Raw genomic sequence first — 20,994 nt, forward strand, 5'->3', positions numbered from 1 at the left:
GTGTGTGTGTGTGCGCGCCCGCGCGTGCGCGCATGCAGAAATTCTGGAGAAAAGGAGCAGAATCTTTGTTTTGTGCCTTTATTTTAACATCGGACATGGAACCAGCACTTCCTGCTGGAAACGAAATGCTGACCTTCTGCTTAAGCTCATGGAAGCCGTTATTAATTTCACATATCCTAAAAACGAGTGGCAAAGATGAAGGTCTTAACGCTTGGGACAGACGTGGGCTCAGGAGGACCATTCTTCTAAACGCACGATTACAGATTACACAGTCATTAGGAAACCGCGGCTCAACCCTCAGAGGCAAGCTTCGGTTACTTTTCTTGACTTTGTGCACATTTAAAACAACAACAAACCTCACGTCCCACATGCACGCACCCCATGGAGGAGTTGCTTCCTTTCCCTGGGGAGAGGGGGGTGGGGTTCACTGCCTGCGCTCAGCGCCTGTGGGTCGCGGGCATCTCCAAGCGCCGCTTCCACCCCAAGGCATTCTCCGTATAGTGCTCATAGATAGATAGATACCCGTCAGGATTGCTTATGCTGCAGAATTGAAAAGAAATAGAAACGATCCCAATTGCGGCCCCGAAGGCGGGTGGGTTACCAACGGGTCACAGGAAACTGCAAGGTAAATAGTGGCTTCGGAAGAAAGACTCGCTGGAGTCAAGGCTTCTGCAAGCTTCTCCCCAGAGCCGAAGATTAATTATTGCCCTTAACGCTTAAAACCACTTGGGCCGGGCCTTGCAGCCGAGCCAGCGAGCTAGTGCAGAACCCCTGCCAAACTGCGGACCGAAGAGGGGGCGCCGGCGGGTGGAGAAAAAGCTCGGCCGGAACTCCCCGGCTCGGCGTGTCCCCCATCCTCCTGCGGGGAACGGGGGGCTGGGGGGGAGGTCTGGGCTCGGGGCGTCTGGGGGTGGGAATGACTCCTCTCTCCCGGTCCCCCAGTCTGGAGCTGTCGTGCCGGGGAGCACACAGCTTTCTCCGGCGGCGAGCCCTGCAGTCCCGGGGAGGGGATTAAAAGTGACAAAGAAAGGGAGGGCGGGCTGGGGAAAGACCTGGGAGGGAGGGCGGAGTGCAGCGGCGGCCCCGAAGAGGCTGGGGAGGGCGCCTCGGAGCCCGCGCCCGGGGGAGTCCGGGGTGCCCCGACGGCCGTCCCCCCTGCGCCGCGGCTCCGGGGGAAGGGGCCGAGCCAAGCCCCCTGGGCCGCCCGCGCGCCCGGCGCGGGGTCCCGCGGCCGGTCGGCGCGGCCGGGGAGGCGGGGAGCGGCCGCGCCTCCCCCTGCCGCATGTGCGCGGTGTTGTGCGCCCGGCCCCTCCTCCGCCCTCCCCTGCGCTCCCCTCCCCCCGCGGCCGGGAGTGCGCGCGGGCGAGCGCCACACAGCCCCGGGCCGCCGCGCCGCGCGCGCCAGACGCCGAACAGGTGGCCGGAGGCTGCGGGGCGCCGCGGCCGGGAGACGCGAGCGAGCCCCCGGCGAGGCGGGCCGGGCCCCGGGCATGCGAGGCGAGCGCCCCCGCCGCGCCGCCGCCCGCCCGCGCCCCTAGCCGCCCGCGCGCCCACAGCGTCCCGCCGTCCCCCCGCCCCGGGCCGCGGCGAGCCAGCGGGGTGGGCGCGGGCCGGCCCGCGGCGGCGGCGGCGGCGGCATGAAAGTGACCGTGTGCTTCGGGAGGACCCGGGTGGTCGTGCCGTGCGGGGATGGCCACATGAAAGTTTTCAGCCTCATCCAGCAGGCGGTGACCCGCTACCGGAAGGCCATCGCCAAGGTGAGGGGCCGGGGGCGCGCGGGCCGCGGGGCGGGGGGCGCGCGCGGGGAGGAGGAGGGGGGGAGGAGGAGGAGGAGGAGGAGGAGGAAGAGGGCGAAGGCGCCGGGATCAATATGGCGCTTCCTGGAAAGGGGAGGAGGAGACGGAGGGGAGGCGGGGAAAGGGAAAGTGCGGCGGCCCCGCCGGGCCTCGCGGGCGCCCCCGGCCCCCCAGCCCCGGGCCGCAAAGTTCTCGGCTGCCAGCGGGCGGCCGGGGCGGGCGCGGGAGCAGCCCCCGGGGGGCGCCCCGCTGTCCCCACCTGGCCGGACGCCGCCCGCGCGCCCCCCGGGGCCCCTGACCGCCGGGTGGGCACCGGCCGCGGCGCCCCCCACCCCTGCCCGGAGCCTGCCCGCGGCGCCCGGCGCGAGCCCCGGCGCGGGCCGAGCCTGGCCCCCGGCCGCCCGCTGCAGGCGCTGGAAATCCAGCCCCAGGCCTCCGCCCGCCCCAGGCCCCGCCGGCCGCCGTGGGGGACGGGAACTTTTCGGGTGGGAGCCGAGTTTTAATTCCAACGCGCTCCGCCGACGGGGAGTGGCCGCGTGTCTGCGCCTTCACGCCCTTGCTCCGGGCGGGGGAAGGAACCCCGGCGACCGGTCTTCCTCTCCCCCCTCCCCCGCGGCGCCCCCACTCCCCGACCCGGGGCTCCCCGCGCCGTCCCCGGGGGGCTGCCCCCGGGAGAAGGGGTGCAGGCTCGGGGTCGGGAAGGCGGCGATGCGGGGCGCCGGGTCCGAGGTGGAGTGGCTCGCGTGCTGGGCGCCTTGAAAAAAAAAAAGCGCCACCCTGAAGCCTGTCGCCCAATTCAAAGTTTTCCTACAAGGATCCCCGCGGTTACCTCTCGGAACGAGTTCCATATGGTGCGGGGCCGCAGAGCCCGCGCGGATTTCGGAGTCGAGTGGATTTCCCTTTTTCTTGGTGCAGCGACGATAACATTGTCTCTATTTCACTGCATTCTTCTACAATGTGTCAGAAGTGAAAAGGCATTTTGTTAAATTGTTTTATCCGCTGGGTTGTGTCTATTTGACAGTGGCCCATGCTGGCAGAAGTTTCTCTCCAGCACCTGAGGATTTCCCTTTCCTTTCTTTTCCTTTTCCTCTTTTCTTTCCTTTCTTCTTGGAGCAGCTTGCTGAAAACCATTTTCACTTACAAACTTACCCATTCGTCAGATAAAGTCCTGAGGGCTTTGGGGGAAGCAGGCGAGTTGGGGATGGGGTGGGATGTCGGTGGCCTTGTCAGTTTAATTTATAATCTACAGAGTGTTTGGGTGGCATCTTGTAAGTCTACAAGGTGTTTGGGTGGCACCTGAAATGAAGAACAAAACTTATGAATATGAAAACATAATTGATGTGAGGAGAATCTTGAGGGGAAGGGGATGTTTAGAAGGAGCTGAATACAGTGATGGAACATTTTGACATTGTTTTATAGTTCTACAATAATCCCTACTTGGACCGGAGTTGCCTTGCATGCAGCCAATCCATGTTTGATCCCTGGCTCTTTACATGGTCCCCCAAGCACCACGAGGAGTGACCCCCGAACACTGCCAGGTGTTGGCCTCTCCCCCCCAAAATTCTTACTGTTGGTTGATCTCTTTTATTGAGTAAAGTTAGTGGGAATTGGGCACGCATTTGTCTTGCAATGTGTGTGAAAATTTTCCGCATCTAAACTACACTTAGCATCTTAAAGGTGATTGTTCATGTTCTCAATATGTGAAATTAGTTTGCACATATACTTTGGAAAAAAATATCCCACGAAGAGAAAGAGAAATGAAATGATGATTTTGCAGTGTGTCTGGGTCATGGAGTAGGGAGAGAGAATTTTTGTTTTATTAATTTACATGTGTAAAATTTGTCATTTTTCACTGTGTGCACAATGGATGTTGATTGACTAGCTTGCTCAGATTTAGATGCCTGTTCAGATCTAGATGCAGTTCTTTGAGCCGCTCACTCATTGCACAGAAATCCTCAGCATTAGCTGAAGTTATGTCTAAGACATTGTTCCAGGTACTGATGATCAAATGGACCGACCCATTGACCTACTCCATGAAAGTGGACTGTAGGATCATTAGACCAGTGGGGTGCACCGAAGGCTTGTTGTGGGAGAGAAGGGAGGGTGTTGACTAGATGTGTAGAGAGGTCTTGGTGATAATCTGGACCTAAATTTTGAACAGTAGTAGCAGCAGTTTCTTCATGAGCTGGAAGCACAGAAAAGTGTAGGGTTCTTTGTTTTGGGGCAACACCCAGCAGTGCCCAGGGATCATTCTGGTGCTCTCAGGGGACCATGTGTTGTGCCTGGAATCAAACTGGAAGTGGTGTGTTCAAGGCAAGAGTCTTAACCTCTGTGTTATTTTTTTTGTCCCAGAAAAGTTTAATTTCCTTAAGGGAGTGGTGGGAAGACATTCCAAAGAAGAGGGACATAAGAGAAGAATCTGGTTCTGTTATCTACAACACCCCCTTTACCCCCTCTCCCCCACACTCTTCCTTTTACATTCATGTGTAAAATAGACAATCTACATTAATTTCAGGTTACAAGAGTTTTGAAGAGATTTAGCAAGTGAGCCACGAAGTGATTCTCAGAGGATGATGCTAGTATTACTTGGGAATAATTAGTGGGAGGAATGGGATGATTTAGGACTTTCAAAAATGCTCTAATCTTCTGAGTACAATTTGTAGTGTGAATTTTAAGACAGACTGCAGTATCCAAAGTTTAGTCATAGACTCACAAGACTGATTCACAAATACTGCAAGATCCTGAGTGTCTCCTAGGTCCAGGTGTATTTTACTACTTCTGAATGATCAGGGAATGGTATGATTAAACATTAGTCTTCCTATTTCTCCACCACTGATCATTTAAAATGGTTATGAAGCAACGACACATTAACACTGTTTTCATTTTCATTCTCTTATCTCTTTTGCAGCTCTTATTGTTGAATAGAACAAGATAAATTCTGTATGAGGACCTGAAAACCTGGGCAGCTGTTAAGTGGTATTTAGGTTGCCAGGTGACATTGAGGCATGATGAACTCCCATCTGGTGCAGGAAAATGTGGGAAGATCATATTTATGGCCTTGTATAAAAACCAGCTAAGCCAAATCAGGAATAAAAGGGGGGAGTGAGGAGAAAGATCTCATGGCACTATGGCCTTTTCTGCTTAACTAAGCATTTTGTAGTGTGGTCTGACAAACTTAACATTTTTTTGCATTAATTTTTTAGCTGTTTAGGGGTTAAATACATATTGCTAGGTTGCTAGGTGGTAAAGAGGTTTGACTATTAGGTCACAGAAGTGTCCTCAACAAGGAAGTATTGAAAGGTTTATTATATAGATAGATGGAGCATTTTATTTCTTGCAGCGGGTGTTTTTCTTTTATTTTGCTTTTTTTTTTTTTTTTTTGGCCACGCTCTATGATACTCAGGGCTTAGTCCTGGCTCTATAGTCAGGAATTCCTCCTCTTGTTGCTTAGGGGATCATATGGGGTACTGGGATGGAACTCAGCTTGGCTGCGTGCTAGGCATGCACCTTCCTTGCTGTTACTGTCTCTCTGGCCCCAAGTAGGGGGGAGGGGGCATTTTTCTGCTGTGGTATTGATGGCAAACATATTTTAGTTGTTCATCCCTATTCATTCATCCTCATGTGGATCCTCTTTCAGAAGTGGGGCCAGTTGTGAGAGATAGCAGGAAGGGTGGAGCGTGTGTTTCACATGCTGGAGACCCTTATTTGACACCTGGCACTGCATGGTTCTCTGAGCCCTGCCAGAAGGAAGAGGGAGCAGCATCCTCTGCTAGACATGGACCTTTCTCGTGGGCTTAGAGATGGGAGGACCATCTGCCTGTTCTCAGCCTCTGTGTGTGTGTGTGTGTTTTCCATTTTATTTGCTTTGGTTATTTATATTTCTTATTTTTTTTTCTAATTTTATTGAATCACTGTGAGATAGTTACAAGCTTTCATGTTTGGGTTACAATCACACAATGATCAAGCACCCATCCCTCCACTAGTGCACATTCCCCACCACCAATATCCTCTGTATACCCCCCCTTTCCCACCCTCCCCCTGCCTCCATGGCAGACAATATTCCCCATACTCTCTCTCTACTTTTGGGCATTATGCCTTCCAACACAGACACTGAGAGGTCATCATGTTTGGTCCATTATCCACTTTCGACACACATCTCCCATCCCGACTGATTCCTCCAGTCATCATTTTCTTGGTGATCCCTTCTCTATTCCATCTGCCTTCTCCCCTCCGCTCATGAAGCAGTCTTCAAGCTCTGGGGCAATCCTCCTGGCCTTTGTATCTACTGTCCTTGGGTGTTAGCTTCATGTGATGTTATTCTATACTCCACAAATGAGTGGAGTCCTTCTATGTCCCTCTCTTTCTGACTCATTTCACTTAACATGATACTCTCCATGTCTATTCATGACTCTGCTTGAGCCCACACAGGGAGTGCAGAGCACCCCTGCAGTGCCCCTTGTGTGAGGGACTCTGATTTTGTGAATGCTTTGCTGGCCAGTCTTCAATCCGATGTGACTGGAGCTTGGTCCTGTTTTACCTGCGGTGTGTCCAGACTCTTATGAGAAGGAGAGCGCCCAAGGGCTGGAGTGCATGATTTGCAGGAGACCTGGGTTAGCTCCTGACACTGTATAGTTTCCTCACCGCTGTGGGGAGCAAGCCCTGGGTAATGCCCTTACAGCACATGTTGTAGCTCAAATGTTTTTTTGAAAAATGAATTTTTTCTTTTGAGGACAGCTGTATAAAAAATGTCATGCTTCATTAAAAATTATGGCCCAATTCTTCTTTCTGTTGCATCTTGGGGCCACCCCCGACAGTGCTTAGGGGCTACTCTTGGCATGTTGCTGAAGGTTCACTTCCAGTGGTGCTTGGGGAACTATGATGCAGCATCAAGGACCGAACATGCAACGCGTAGGACTTGTGCTCTGAGAGCTCACCCAGCCCATGGTGAAATTGCTATGCTGGTCAAGGTGAGTGTAATCCAGGAGGCAGCCTTGGTACCTGAAGCTGTAACAGAAGGCACTAGCATTTATTGGCAATAGGGTGGTACAGATGGTAATTTCGGCTGTATTTCAGAGCTGGGAGTTGGCATGATGCGGGGGGAGGGGTTGATCCCATTTAGCCAGTAGGGTTTGTTTTTGCATCGACCTGAGTGGGAAGGCTGACCTTGATTTAGAGTCTTGCATCCCGGCTTGGGTAGTGGGATGACCCTAAAGAGAACCTGCCTGCCCCAGCAGTTCTGGTTGTGTCAGTCTGTCCTGAGGCTCAGGCCAGTGGGGTGGGAGAGCGGCTGCTGTGGAGAACAGTGGGCGGGAGGGTGTGGCAGGGAGGGAAGCTGTGAACAACGGTGATTCAGGCTTTTGGGGCTTGTTTGGCTCCCTGGGAGCTTCATGTCAGATGGTACAGAGGAGACTTGGGAATGCGTGGCAGGGCATTGAGACTTTAGGCTCTCTCTTTGTGTGTTTTGGCGCCACACACAGCAATGTTCAGGGCTTACTCCTGGCTCTTTGCTCAGGGATGCTGGTGGGCTCAGGGGACCATAAGGCATGCCAGGTATAGCACTTGGCTTGGCTCCTCACAAGGCAAGTGCCCTATCCATTGTATTATTTCTCTGCCCCCACTTTATGCACTTTCATGGTTCAGGTGGGGGCGGGAAGTTGGGCAGGGCAGCAGTACGGACATGTGGTCCTCCAGGAAGATGGCTGGAGCAGCTGTGGGGGATCCCCTTCAGGGTAAGAAATGCTGCTGGTCGCTGGGTAATGGAAAGAGATGAGGAGGCCAGGGCGTGGGGTGGAGAACTGCAAGTCTTAGCTCACAGTTTTCTCCCAGATTTCCTCATCTTAGAGAGAGAGAGAGAGAGAGAAATACAGGTTGGGAGCTTTTTGTTTGCCTTATTTTCGGATCACACCTAGCATTCTCAGGGCTTACTCCTGGCTCTGCACTCAGGGATCACTCCTGGTGGGGCTCAGGGGACTGTTTGGGATGCCGGGGATTGAGCTTGTGTCAGCCACGTGCAAGGCAAGCGCCCTGTCTGTGTACCGTCTCCGTGTCTCCCTTGAATATCACTTTTGATAGGCAAGGCAAGTGCCCTGCGTGCTGTACTATCGCTTTGGCCCTGATTGGAAGCTCAGAGTTGGGTTTGGAGACTGAGGTTTTGTACTCTTCAACCTGGGGGAGCTTCATTTTCTAATTTGTAACACGACATAGTCCTGCAGGTACAGGGTGAGTGCTGATCAGTGGTAATGCCTAGGAAACTTCTGCGTGTCAGAACTGTCCCACGGTATCTGCCGGGTAAACACTAGTTGACTCACTGATAATACATTTTTATTCACTGAACAGTTCTATTCACGGAGATACTTTCTCAAGTGTCATAACAATTTCTGTTTTGGTTTTTCCTCTTGCATTAAGAGGTGGCATATGATCCAGTTTATTATTGCTCTTTGCCTCAGCATATCACAATCCGAAGAGCAAATTGTGTGTTCATGTGTCTGTGTTTAGGGCTCGGTGGTTGCTTATCTGCACTCCTGGGTTTGTGGGTCATTACTTCTGCCTTTCAAGCATGGACATCTTGGAGTTATTTAATAGCAGTTTGTTATCTTTAAAAAAAATAACAGCTTGAGTTTATGTCCATTAGCTTTTGAAACTGTGGTTTGTTTTTATGAGGGGAGAACTGTGATTACTAAAATTATGTAAATCAAGATTTTTAAAAAAATCTTATGGTTGGTATGAGATTTTCTTGTGTGTAGATGAATGCATGTTGTTACTACAGCACTTATTGGAACTTTTGGAAAGGTTGTAATATTGTTGCTGGTTGAGACAAGCATAAAAATAGTGAAGTGCATCTTACCAAGTTTTTGCTTTCCCTTGTTTGAAAGGTGATCTTTCTAAAATGCCAGTTTTATTGCATTCTTTTGCTGAAGGGCTTCTGCATCCATCTCCCCCAGGGGCCAAGTCCTGCCCCTTTGTGAAGTCTCTCCCTTGTTAGACCCTTGTCTCCATCCTTTTCCTCACCAGACTTCCCACTCGCTGTACACATGTCACCCCTTTCAACTTGCTTGTACTGTCCTGCCTTGGTTCTGGCATCTTCTCTTTCTTCTGTGTCTGCAGCTCTACAGAGCCAGCCTGGGCTCAGACTAGCCATCTCTGAGGCTGGGCTTTCACCTCAGCTTCCTTTGTGCATCTTCAGGAGTCCCCTGGGTGAGCATGCTTCATTCACTGTTTGGGACTGAGTGTGTGTGTCTGTAGAGCCACGCTCCTCCCCCACTCCAGGGAGAACACTGGCTCTAGTCTTCCCCGCAGACCCAGTCTCTCACACTGAGAGCACACTTTTACTTGGAAGACTTACTGGACACTGGTAATCTTAAGGATTTTAGGTTCGGCATGTTTGGCATATTGGCACAAACAGATTGTCATTGAAACTGAGATTGATGTGATGTGGAGTAACTGGTAGTTATTCTTTTGTGTCAGCTCTTTTGAAGGAGCTCAGTCTGTCTTTTGGATCAAGCAGAGGGGATACTCCTGGACTTTGCACACCATCTGGTTCGGGCAGCTAGCCAGGGTGGGGGAAGAAGCTGGCCTGCAAGCACACCTGTGCTTGGTCTTGGGCCTGTGCTTCTGTCGGAATCCCTGAGTGAATGCCAAGAGTAAAGAGAAATATTTAGGATCTTAGAGTCACAGTGAGAGTCTGGCTGATGTCAGTCTTGGTTTATGGTAAATCTGGATGAATTGGACATAGAGATAACATTTAAAGTCCCCTGTGGTCATAAGTCCACAGACAGACCATCTGTCCTGGGAGATATTTTTTGGCTTCAGATTGTTGAAGAAGGATGGACACTGAGATCTCTGCATTTTTACCCACCTTAAGGATGGAAAAGAAGATGTAGAATTGGTCCAAGAAGGCACTTTCATGTTTCCCCTGAGGTGGAAATGATGCTTTTCCTGTGCTCAGTCATGTTCCAGCTGGGACCAGGGTGAGGGTAGCAGGGCATGAGATCAGTACATTTGCACAACTGACTCTCTTCTGGGTCTTTTCCTCTCTTACATGGAAAATAGAAAAGCAAATTTTTTCAACAGAAATGCAGTCTGTGTACACGTTACAAAGGTATTTTTGAAAGTTTTTATTTTTTCTATTTATTTTTAATGTAGCAAGCTTATGTAAAAACGCTTCGTTTCACAGCTCTGCGTCTCCTGTGCCTGGTCTGGTTTATGCCTTTAAATATTACCTTTGGGGCCAGAGAGTAAGTTCAGCAGATGCAGGAAGTTTGGGTTCAAGCACTGACGCCACATATTCCCCAAGCAGAGTGAGGAGCAGCTCCTGAGCATGGCTTGGGCGTGCACCTGCCCAGCAATCAAAAGCTCCACTGTAGCTTATCTCCCGCCCAGCTCAATTGATATTGAAACTTAATTGACATTTCAAATCATTTAAATGTGGAGCTTGAAATTTTGTTTTTATTTGACATTTTCTGTGAAAGTTACACGACATATACACATTTTAGAGACGTGAAAGCACGTGTCTACACAAAAAATGTGCACGTGAGTTTTCATGGCAGCACTGATTTTAATGGCCTCCCAATGGAAACAGGCCAGATGTGCTTAGTGAGCAAAAAACTTGGCATAATTTAGCTACAAAAAAGGAATGAAGTTCCTTATGGAGGCTATAAAGGCCAGAATTTTGTAACATATGAAAAATGTAAAACAATAACTTTTTATGAAAAATATGGACTGTACAGTAAAATATTGCTGAGTGAAGGATGCCAGCCACAGAAACTCACACAGTGTATGCTTCCATGGAAATAACTGACCGAGAGAGGACACAGGAAGTAGACAATTACAGCTTGGGGTAATGGTGATTGAGTATTAATGGGCTTGTTTTTGGGGGGTGACTGGCAGAATGTGTTCTAAGTTTAGATTCCGGTGATTGACATTGCATGGCTGCATAAGTCACTCTGAACAAAGATCATTTAAGGCATTTCATAGATCTGATAGTCTCAGACGACAGCATGTATTTGTGTGTTACAGATGCTGAGAAGCCTGACATGAAAACTATTTTTAGGAGTTTTCCATGCAGCACGTGAACCCAGCTCTTCCGGACCAGCTTGCTCTACCCTGTTGCTGTCCAGTGAGCTCTTAATTGATGAGCCTCTGGTTTCCCTGGATGCTTTCACCAGCTGCTCATCTGGTCCACATTGGCCAGCTTTTTGGCTCTGGTTTTTGCTGAATGAAGGTTTCCTAGGGTGTCCTAGAGATCACCATGGTGCAGGAGGTGTTCCAGTGTTCGGTTTTGGCCTGCAGAAGTTTGTGCTTTGGCAAACCTCACAAGCCCTGCTCCCTTCATCTTGCCATATTGACAGGTTCTGGCCTGAACTTTTGTCATTAGTCCCAAAGTTACAGTTGCCTTAATCTGTGTGGTTGGTTATGGTGCTCCCGAGACTGAGGCAGGGATGATGAGCTTTTCAGAGGAACTGGAGCTCTTCCGTCACCTACCCTCCCTGTGAATTTTTTGCTTCTTTGAAACCATGGTGCTTGTCCTGCAGGTCTGATACATGCTATTGAGAGTTAGGGTATATTTTACCTACAGTGTCCTTCAGTATTTCTTAGAGTCACCAGATAAGTATCTTTCAAGATAGATTACATGCTCTGACATGTGACTTCTTAAGACTATTTCCTTTGTGAATTATAAACACATGTATATTATTGTAGGATGCTAAATATATAGTGCTACATATAAACAGACACAGAATTGCACTGCTGTCCCGTTGTTTATTGATTTGCTCGAGTGGGCACCAGTAACGGCGCCAGACTTGTTACTATTTTTGGCATATCAAATACGCCACAGGTAGCTTGCCAGGCTCTGCCGTGCGGGCAGCAGCTCTCTGAGAGGGACGGAGGAATCGAACATGGATTGACTGTGTGCAAGGAAAATGCCCCGGAGTGATAGCACAGCGGGTAGGGCATTTGCCTTGCATGCAGTTGACCGGGGTTTGATTATCCCACCCACACAGCAGAGCCTGGCAAGCTCCTCGAACAAACTGATGAATAATGGTACGACAGTGCTACGTATAAACAGGCACATTAAATATGACCACAAAGTGGATAGATTACAGTGGTATATATAAATGCTTTTAGAGATGACAGTCAGATAAATATTATTTCCCCACTTGTGATATTCTTTTAGATTTAATTTTTTTTGGGGGGGGGACGCACAGCAATGCACAGGGGTTACTCCTGGCTCTGCCCTCAGGAATCACTCCAGGTGGTGCTCAGGGGACTATATGGGATGCTGGGGATCTAATCTGGGTCAGCCTCATGCAAGGCAAATGCCCTACCCGCTGTGCTATCACTCCAGCCCCTAGATTTAATTTTTAGTAATTAAATTTTTAGAAATAGACTTCATTTTTTGAAAGATTTACTATTTTTTTCAGAAGTATGATTTTTCCTCTATTGCATTCCCTTATATTAGAGCATGGATCTATATTATATTATAGGGTTTGTATTTCTGAAAAGGACTTTTCGAAATGTTTTACATTGAAAATGTTTTATTTACATAACACTTGAAAATTCTCTATATAGTTCAAAATCTAAAATAGTCACTAATAGCATGTTGTATTAACAGACTAAAATACAAAGAAGAAAGTGTCATTTTTTTATGTAGGTGGTTGATACGAGAATGAGCTTTTTCCTCCTGTTTCTTTTTATTGTACAGTACAGACTGGAAACATTTTTTTCCCCCGCATTACTTTTCTAAGTGGGTTGGAGTGATACCACAGTGGGTAGGGTGTTTGCCTTGCACGCAGCCACCCGGGTTCGATTCCTCCGTCCCTCTCTGAGAGCCTGGTAAGCTACTGAAAGTACCCTGCCTGCATGGCAGAGCCTGGCAAGCTACCCATGGTGTATCTGATATACTAAAAACAGTAACAACAAGTCTCACAATGGAGACGTTACTGGTGCCTGCTCGAGTAAATCGATGAAAAATGGTACGACAGTGCTATAGTGCTACTTTTCTAAATTCAATGTTAAATCCAAAATTGAAAAAAAAAAGCCCAAGCTTTTTGTAAGGAACACATTTTCTGTAAGACAAAGGAATATTATATATATAGCAAGTTATATATTTGTATATACAAATTATATTTGTAATTTTGAGATTCAAGTGTGCAGAAATCATATGTAAGTAATGGTTCTCCAGATTCCTGCCCAGCAGAGTTCTGTTCTAAACCAAGATTTTTCTGATTACAGCCAGCAGCACCTGTAGATGAGGGAGGGAAGATGTGCAGGATATTGGTTCCTGATGTACCACCACACAGGATATGACTAATCACACAATCCAGTAAGGTTGAGTGTAGGATATGGTACCTTTACCACTTTGTTAGAGATCTGGAAAAGCACTTCTCAGATTAACTGAGAGAGTCTGTAAGTGAAAGTCATCATATGATTGATAGATACTTTAACCAGTACATCTGCAAGATGGTTCTATTCCAGCATTTGCACTGAGTACTAGGAAATGAATATCTTTCAATTAGGAAGGCAGAAATAAATAGGATTTTTTTTTTTTTGCCTCCAAGGAATTTGGGAAAGCTCATAAAACCCTGACCTTTGTGTGGTGGGGTCAGTTTTATCTTTTTAATTTTATGACTCACTTTAAAACACAGATGTTTGCAAAAAAGGATGGCGAACATCTTTTCTTATAGGAGGCAGGCACATCAGACACACTTGAGACCAGGATTCAGAAGAGCAGATTCATCATTTCAGTGTCTGAGAGCAAGAACACTAACCTCGAGTAGCTAGAATCATCTCATGGGATTGTTGTTAGGGTTCCAAAATAGACTGCTAAGAGGCCTAATAGGAAGAAAACCTAGTAGATGCTGGCTTGATTGTTTTTCTATTGTTTGTTTCCTAATAATGTTTGCCAGAAATTAAGACTCACTTGAATAGATTCTTCTATGTTCTTCTCATTCCCATTCGAATTGTACCAGATGTGGGAAATTGAGTTTGTGGTAAAACTGTTCTCCCTTTAAAACATCACAGGAACAGTCAAGTGTAATTGAAGAAGTGAAATTCCTGTCATTTGGACACGGGTGCCCGAGAGTCCGGAGTGGAAGCCTGCTTTTCCAGTTTCTGGGTTCTGAGCATCAGACCAGTCAGCCTCAGTGTTCCCGCCTCTGACTTGGAAGTGCTTTCTTTTGTGGGCAGTGATGAAGATGAAGTGGTCTAGGATTCAGTGTTTCTTTTTCAGACCATGGTTCCTTTCTGACCTGGTTTCCTTCCTGTGGCCCTCCTGTCCTCCTGGTTAGTCCCCGAAGCCCATGTGGTAGCCCTCCCCTCATGATGCCATTTTCACCCTTCGTAGTATACTCAGGCTCTAGACCAGAGCCACACACGTCTAGAGAATGCTTCTGTCCTACAGAAGACTTACCCAATAGTGGATCTTTTTCTTTAACCTGAAGTTTTAAGCTTACATTAGGCACAGAGTTAATGAAGAGTTAACTTAATTATTGAGATGATTTATGATATTAAGTGCCATTATTTTATGTTTCTTTTATTCAGCATTATAAACATATCTGAATATGCTAACAAAAAGGGGTTAAGTTCATTCTCTTTAGTTTAGAATATAAATGGGAACAGTGGAATTCCTCCCACCACTCCCCTGTTTGTATTGTTATAGCATGGCTTACAGTGAGTTCCATATTATCACTTTATGCTTGTAGTACTCTTCACCACCCTGTGCCCAGGAGTCCTTAACCCTCCACCAGCGTGCCATCACTTCTTTCCACTCATGATCTCATGAGTTTTGTTTTAAGGACGAGTTTAATCGTTTATTATTTTTTAATCAAGATGAAAGGGAAATTTTTATAATAAAGTAGAGGACATGATTGGTAAATGTGGTAAGTCAGAGTCATTGGGGCCATTAATGGTGTTTTGGTAGAATCCCAGAGGAAGTGACATTCTTATTGCATGGAGACACACATTGTTTCTGCTTCATCTTTGTTCAAGCTTTTCACTTAGTTGTATATTTTAATATCTTCAGAGATTCTTTTGAATATATACATGGAAGTTTTGTAAGTGTAAATTCTGTATTTCATTGTGGAGAAATTTTCATAGCCGTAGTTATGTGTATGTTCTTATTAATTATGATTACTATTATGTAATTGGTAAAGCCAAACAACATATTTTTTTAACAGTAGTATAAAGTGCCATTTTAAAAAATGACTTGTTAAAGGGTCGCTTTTACTAATTTTTTATTTTTGGGACCCACTCATCTGTGCTTAGTACTTATTCCTGGTGATATGTTCAGGGATGGATCACTTCTGGCAGTGCTGGGGGATCGAACCTGGGTTAGCTGTGGGTAAGGCAAGTGCCATACCTACTGTCTTGTGAGTGTGTGTGTATGTTGAGAATTATAACTGAAGGCTTTGCACACGGAGGATAAATGTACCACTGAACTACCTCTCTGGCTCTTTTTCTCTTGTAAAAAGTACTATAGAAAATTCATATTAGAATTTACTATTAAGTCAGTTGGAAATAGAGGTGGAAATTTTAGGTCCACAAATGTTCTCATCACTTAGTAGTTAATAGCTCTTTCACAGTTCAATGAGAATTGTATTTAACTATCTATCTTAGCTGTGTGACTTTCTAATATTAGTGCTTGTGACTTTCTAAAATCATTGCAGCTGCTGTTATCACTGGATCAAGGGAATTATGTAAAATTTCTTAGTTGTATTTTAGAAGTCATTGGTTATAATTTTTAAAAATCTTTAAAAGTTGAAGAGAATAAATTTGAATCTGTAATTGCTTTTCATATTTTATAAAATGAGTATTTTAAAGACCTTTGGCATTTACAAACCAGTAGTACTGAGAATGCCCTGGAGCTCAGAGATAATATGTTATAAAATAAAATGGGAAAATTGACATTTTTTTGACCTCTCTAATCCTTTTTTTTTTCTTTTTGGGTCACACCCGGCAATGCACAGGGGTCACTCCTGGCTCATGCACTCAGAAATTACTCCTGGTAGTGCTCAAGGGACCATATTGGATGCCGGAAATCGAACTCGGGTCAGCTGCGTGCAAGGCAAATGCCCTACCCACTGTGCTATCACTCCAGCCCTTCTAATTCTTTTTTATATAGGCCTAGATAATTCATGTGTCCATAATATTTCTTTATTCTTCTGGGTATTAAGATGGTGATTTCGGGCCGTTAAATCAGCAATAAATGAACACAGGATATCTTTTGCTCAGGTAGGTAAGGTTGACAGATTGATGCAGTTTTTACGACCTTAATTCACCTAAAGACACCCAGTGCCAGTCACCAGACTTCACCCAAGAGTTGACCCATTTATCTTACTAAATAGAGAATTTCTCTCTCCTCTCTCTCCCCTCTCTCTTTGCGCTCTCTCTCTCCTCCCCTTATCCCCAACTTCCATACTTGGCAGTACTCTGGGTATCAGGTCTTACTCCTGGCTCTGGGTTCAGGAATCACCTTCTGGAGTTGCTCATAGGTGGTGACAAGATCGAAGCTGGGTCAGTTTTGTGCAAGGCAAATGTCCTACCTACTGTACTATCTCTCCAGCCCCCCACTTATTAATTTAAAGGATGATCCCTCCCTCTTGCCACAGGTGTTTAGGAAGGTTGCTAGGTAATGATTAAGACAATAAAGCTTATCTACTTTTGCAGTGTTCATGTTTTGACTTTGATCCCTTTTAGTATTTGTAGATAGTATTTTATGTGAATGCACTTTTTAAGCTGTTTTTCACTTTTTTTTGTTGCTGTTAAAGTGAATGCATTTGAAACCCCAAACTTTTGCTTCATCTAGAACATAAAAAAGTGATATATTAGCAGGAGAGGTTGGGAAAAAAATACACACACACATACACACACATAGTCCCATCACAACTTCCTGTGTTTCTGTGCTTTGCTAGTGAAAGTGATTAATAGTGCTTTCGAAAACTTTCCAGGATGCCCCAGTGTTTTATAACAAAATAATTCTAGAAAACTAAATTTCAAGAGTTTTTAGGCCCCCCACTCCAACTTTATTGAGGCATAATTGATAAATAAAATTGTGGCACATTTAATATATATATAACTTGATAGTTTGATGTATACATATTATTGTCAAGAATTTCCCTCCTTTAGTTAATTAACACATCCATCACCACATATTTGTCTGTGGGTGCTAGAGAGAGAGAGAGAGAGAGAGAGAGAATGAATACATTCAATTTTTCTTCTCTGGGGAGTTTTTTTTGGTCTGTTTTGATAGATGGTAGGTGGGATTTTAGTCTGAAGCAGAAGACTTTGGGTGTTATTTTTCCACCCATTAGGAGGGAAGCTGTTTCCTTTATAGATTCAACAGCATTGTTTGTAGCTCACTCTTTGCTTTTGGTTCCAAAAGCTTTTTAGATTAACTGAAAGCTCTTGCACAAGAGGTGATGTATGTAGGGCATTATTTATCTCCCTATCACAGTGGAGTTACTGAGGAAGAAATACCCTTTACAGTGAAATTTATCGTGCTTTCCCAGTGTCACTTGTTGAGGAGAACCAGGAAACAGTCTGATCAGGAGAACCAGGAAACAGTCTGATCTCAACAGCTATTGCCCCGAGAGTAATGGTTAGGGCGTGTGCAAGTCCTGTATTTTCATCACCTCCCCACAGCAGTAACAGCATAAGTAATGGTTGGCTTTTATATTTTGTATACCTGGCCTTAAGTGCTGAACTAAGTGACTTCTCTGTATGGGAATTCCATGGAGTGGTTTACAGGTGAGGGCACATGGGCCCAAGGAAGAAAAAGTTGGGAAAGGTTGCACATTGGATGCATGCCGTGGCCTTCTCAGGCAGACCCTTATCACTGCTGAGTTGGACTTTGAAACCTGTCACTGCATCATGACAAACAGTGACCTGTGCATCATAGAATCTTACAGTTCTACCAAAAAAAATTTAATGCCCCCAGGAGAGCCATGTTCTTTCCTTGGTCTGTGGATTTTGGGTAGTATATCTTTGGGATGACCAAGTTAGTGAGGCTCAAGAAGGCTTGACTGGCTGTTAAAGATGTTTACAGTTGGGGCCGGAGAGATAATACAGCAGGTAGGGCACTTGCCTTTTATTTATATTTTTGCTTTTTTTGGTCACACCCAGCAATGCACAGGGGTTATTCCTGGCTCATGCACTCAAGGATTACTCCTGGCGGTGCTCAAGGGACCATATGGGATGCTGGATGCCGTGTCGGCCACATGCAAGGCAAATGCCCTACCCGCTGTGCCCCTAGGGCACTGGCTTTGCACACAGCAGCCTAGGGTTCAATCCCTGGCATCCCATATGGTCCCCTGAGCCAGCCAGGAGTGATTCCTGAGCACTGAGCCAGGAGTAAGCACTGAGCATTGCTGGCTGTGATCGCCCTTGCCCCCAAAAGATGTTTGCAAGTTCAGAATGGTCCTTGGATCCGTGGCGTTGGTATTGCTCAGAAGCTTGCTAGAAATAGGGATTCTTGGATCCCTTGCCACACAGTGGCAGAATCTGATTTTCACCAGATCCTCAATAACTCTGTGCTCAGCAGTTGTTCTCAGTACAAGCTACAACTGAGATGCCTGAAAATTTCAGAAACTGGTGCTCAGGGTTGAGGTGGCTGGTGCGTATGCTTTGTCCTGGTGTGACCCCTTGCACTGCGTGGTCTGCCATGCTCCCCAGGGTCTCTACCTGGGAGCAGCCCCTGAATCCTACTGGTGGTGGCTTAAAAACTAGTACATACGTGAGGGAAGAAAGGGCTGGAGACATAGTCAGGAGGCTAAGCATTTGCCTTGCATATGATTACTTTGGTTGTGACTCTGGCTCGCTTCCTGGCACCACAGCTGCCAGGGGACACTCCTTAGGAATAGCCCCTGAGAAGCACAGAGTGTGATCCCAGATCCATCCTTTCCCCCCCTCCACAAGGTGTTAAATAAGAATAAGAAGACACAGATGCAGACTCACATCAGAAGCTCCCAAATCAATTTGGCTTCTTCCACCACGTTTCTTTTGGGTGGTGGTAGTGGAGGGGGGAAGATGGGGGTGTCACACCAGGTAGTTCTCAGAGCTTACATACGTGGCTCTGTGCTCAGGGACCATCCTTGGTGTGGCTCAGGGAAACCATATATGGTGCTTGGACCTGAACCCCAGTCAATCGCATACAAGCAAAGACTTTACCTGCTGTACTTTCTCTCCAGCCCCAAGATGTTTGGTTTTGGGCCAAATAGAAAAAATGTCTGTGAACATGGACAGTCTTCCTTTTGCTATAATTTCTTTTCCAGCTTATTTGTGGGTATGTAGTCATGTATTTGGGAAAAACAATGTGAGAGAAGATGGAAGGCATATTTTCACTCAGCCAGCAAAGAACTTCTTTTACGGGTCTACACTCTCATCCTTTGAACATTCCCTTTGGTGCCAGAGAGATCTTTCGAGGGTTTAGGTGCTTGTGACTGACCCTGATTTGTTCCTTAGCACCACATGCCCTGCCCCCAGCATTGCTGGAAGTAGCTCCCCTCAACACCGTCAGGTATGTTCAACACCCCCACCCCTCAGAAAAGAATCTTATCATTGAACAGTTTCATCAGCATGCCACCATGCTAAGGGCCTTGGCTGATGCTGGCAGTTTGGCAGGAGGCCTCTTGAACCCGAACAAGGGTCAGAGCAATTGTCCGCCAGTCGGTTAGTTTTGGAACCTTTACCACGGCATAGTTATTTTTGGTATTTTCCTGTCAAGTGGCTGCTATATTCAGTGTGTGTGTATGTGTGTGTGTGTGTTTAGTGTTTTATTTATTACTCTAAGTAGGGGACAAGTGGACACATGACCAGGTTGCCAGTCTTCACCCAGAATTAGCCAGCCCTCGTTTGGGTGCTTGCAGTGTCTGAGTGGACACGAGCGCGGCTCAGGCTGGTCCACTTCCCCAGCTCTCGGAGCTTAGTGAGCCAGGGCCCAGCATACCGTCATGGAATTCGAACGGTGATGAAAGCTGAAAATCATTTCCTCAAGAGTGCTTTCAGCCAAGGGTGCTTTCAGAGCAGCCAAGTGCATTTGTTGGTAACATTTTAAAAAACACCATCTTCAGATGTACTGTAGTTCCAAGGACATAGTAATGCTGAATTTTATAAATCTCATGTTAGAAATTACTTAAAGGCATAGTGTGTGTGTGATGGCTAAGCCTGTGTAAGAAATTTCATTCAGCAGTTTCAAGTAGCACTTCATCATTCATTAATTAGTAAAAATCATGTTTGACGCACTTGTGCTTCAAATCAAATCATGTTTGTGGCTGACCCTGGTTTGATCCCTACTACCACATATAATCCCCCCAAACGCTGCCAGGAGTGATCCCTGAACGCAGAGCCAGGAATAAGTCCTAAACACTGCCAAGTGTAGCCCCCAAATCTAAAATTAAAAGGTAAGCAACAGTATTTTTTTTTAAAGTGAATGTATATGTTGGTATTTCTGCATAACAAACTATTCGAAACAATGGTTTGAATCAACAGCTATATAATTGTTACAATTTTTGTGGGCCAGAAAATTAGGCAGGACTCAGTGGTAATTCTTTCACTATTGATTGTTTTTACTTGTGGGATATTTAACTGGTGACTGGCCCAGTCTGGAGAGTCCTGGCTCGTACCAACCACATGTCTGGTTTTGATGAGGATGAGAGGATCTTTGGTACTTATAGGATGCTGACTGGAGTACCTATACGTACCTATACCTGCAGAAGATCTGAGGAGAGTTGTTGTCTAATGTTGTGGTAGAGGAGTGGTATTGTATAAAGGGTCAGAAAGAGAAAGTTGTCACTTTCTTAAGACTGACTGTCCTTTGAAGCCAGCACAGCTTTATTAGATCTGCCTTCCACACACAAAACTAGTCACTAAGCAACAGGAGTTCTGGGGAAAGGCTCATGGACTCCACTTCTCCATACTAGGAGTGTCAAAGAACTAGTCCTCTTTATTCTCCTTACATATTCATGAGTGTGTGTGTGTTATATGTAACATCAAACATTGAGTCTTTTTATTATTTAGTGTCATGTTTTAAAATGTTCCTTTTCTTGATCTAGGCACAGGTAATATATATCCTGGACATTCGAAGCCAACAAACCTAAGAAGTAGTTTGCATTTATAATTCATGAGTCCGAAGATCTGACAGCTTTCCCAGGCTCATTGGTAGAAAGACATAATGGTAATAACACCTTAGGTTTATGTGGCATCTTCT

At 46.4% G+C, this 20,994-nt stretch overlaps 1 protein-coding gene across 15 annotated transcripts in view; it reads left to right on the forward strand.

The window, feature by feature from the left end:
* Window positions 1-606: 606 nt before the first annotated feature.
* The window catches only part of PARD3 (par-3 family cell polarity regulator), a 645,483-nt gene continuing 625,095 nt past the window's right edge, over window positions 607-20,994 (forward strand). For 9 of the 15 annotated variants that reach the window (XM_055147117.1, XM_055147121.1, XM_055147118.1 and 6 more), the window contains exon 1: window positions 1,570-1,757. In XM_055147117.1, coding sequence (XP_055003092.1) covers window positions 1,638-1,757 — 120 coding nt within the window. In that variant the 5' untranslated portion in view covers window positions 1,570-1,637. Of the gene's footprint in view, window positions 626-1,567; window positions 1,758-20,994 lie in introns of those variants that run through there. The other 6 variants (XM_055147126.1, XM_055147128.1, XM_055147129.1 and 3 more) reach the window with 3 other exon arrangements.

Source organism: Sorex araneus, chromosome 9 (assembly GCF_027595985.1).
Source record: "Sorex araneus isolate mSorAra2 chromosome 9, mSorAra2.pri, whole genome shotgun sequence".
Classification (NCBI taxonomy): Eukaryota; Metazoa; Chordata; class Mammalia; order Eulipotyphla; family Soricidae; genus Sorex; species Sorex araneus.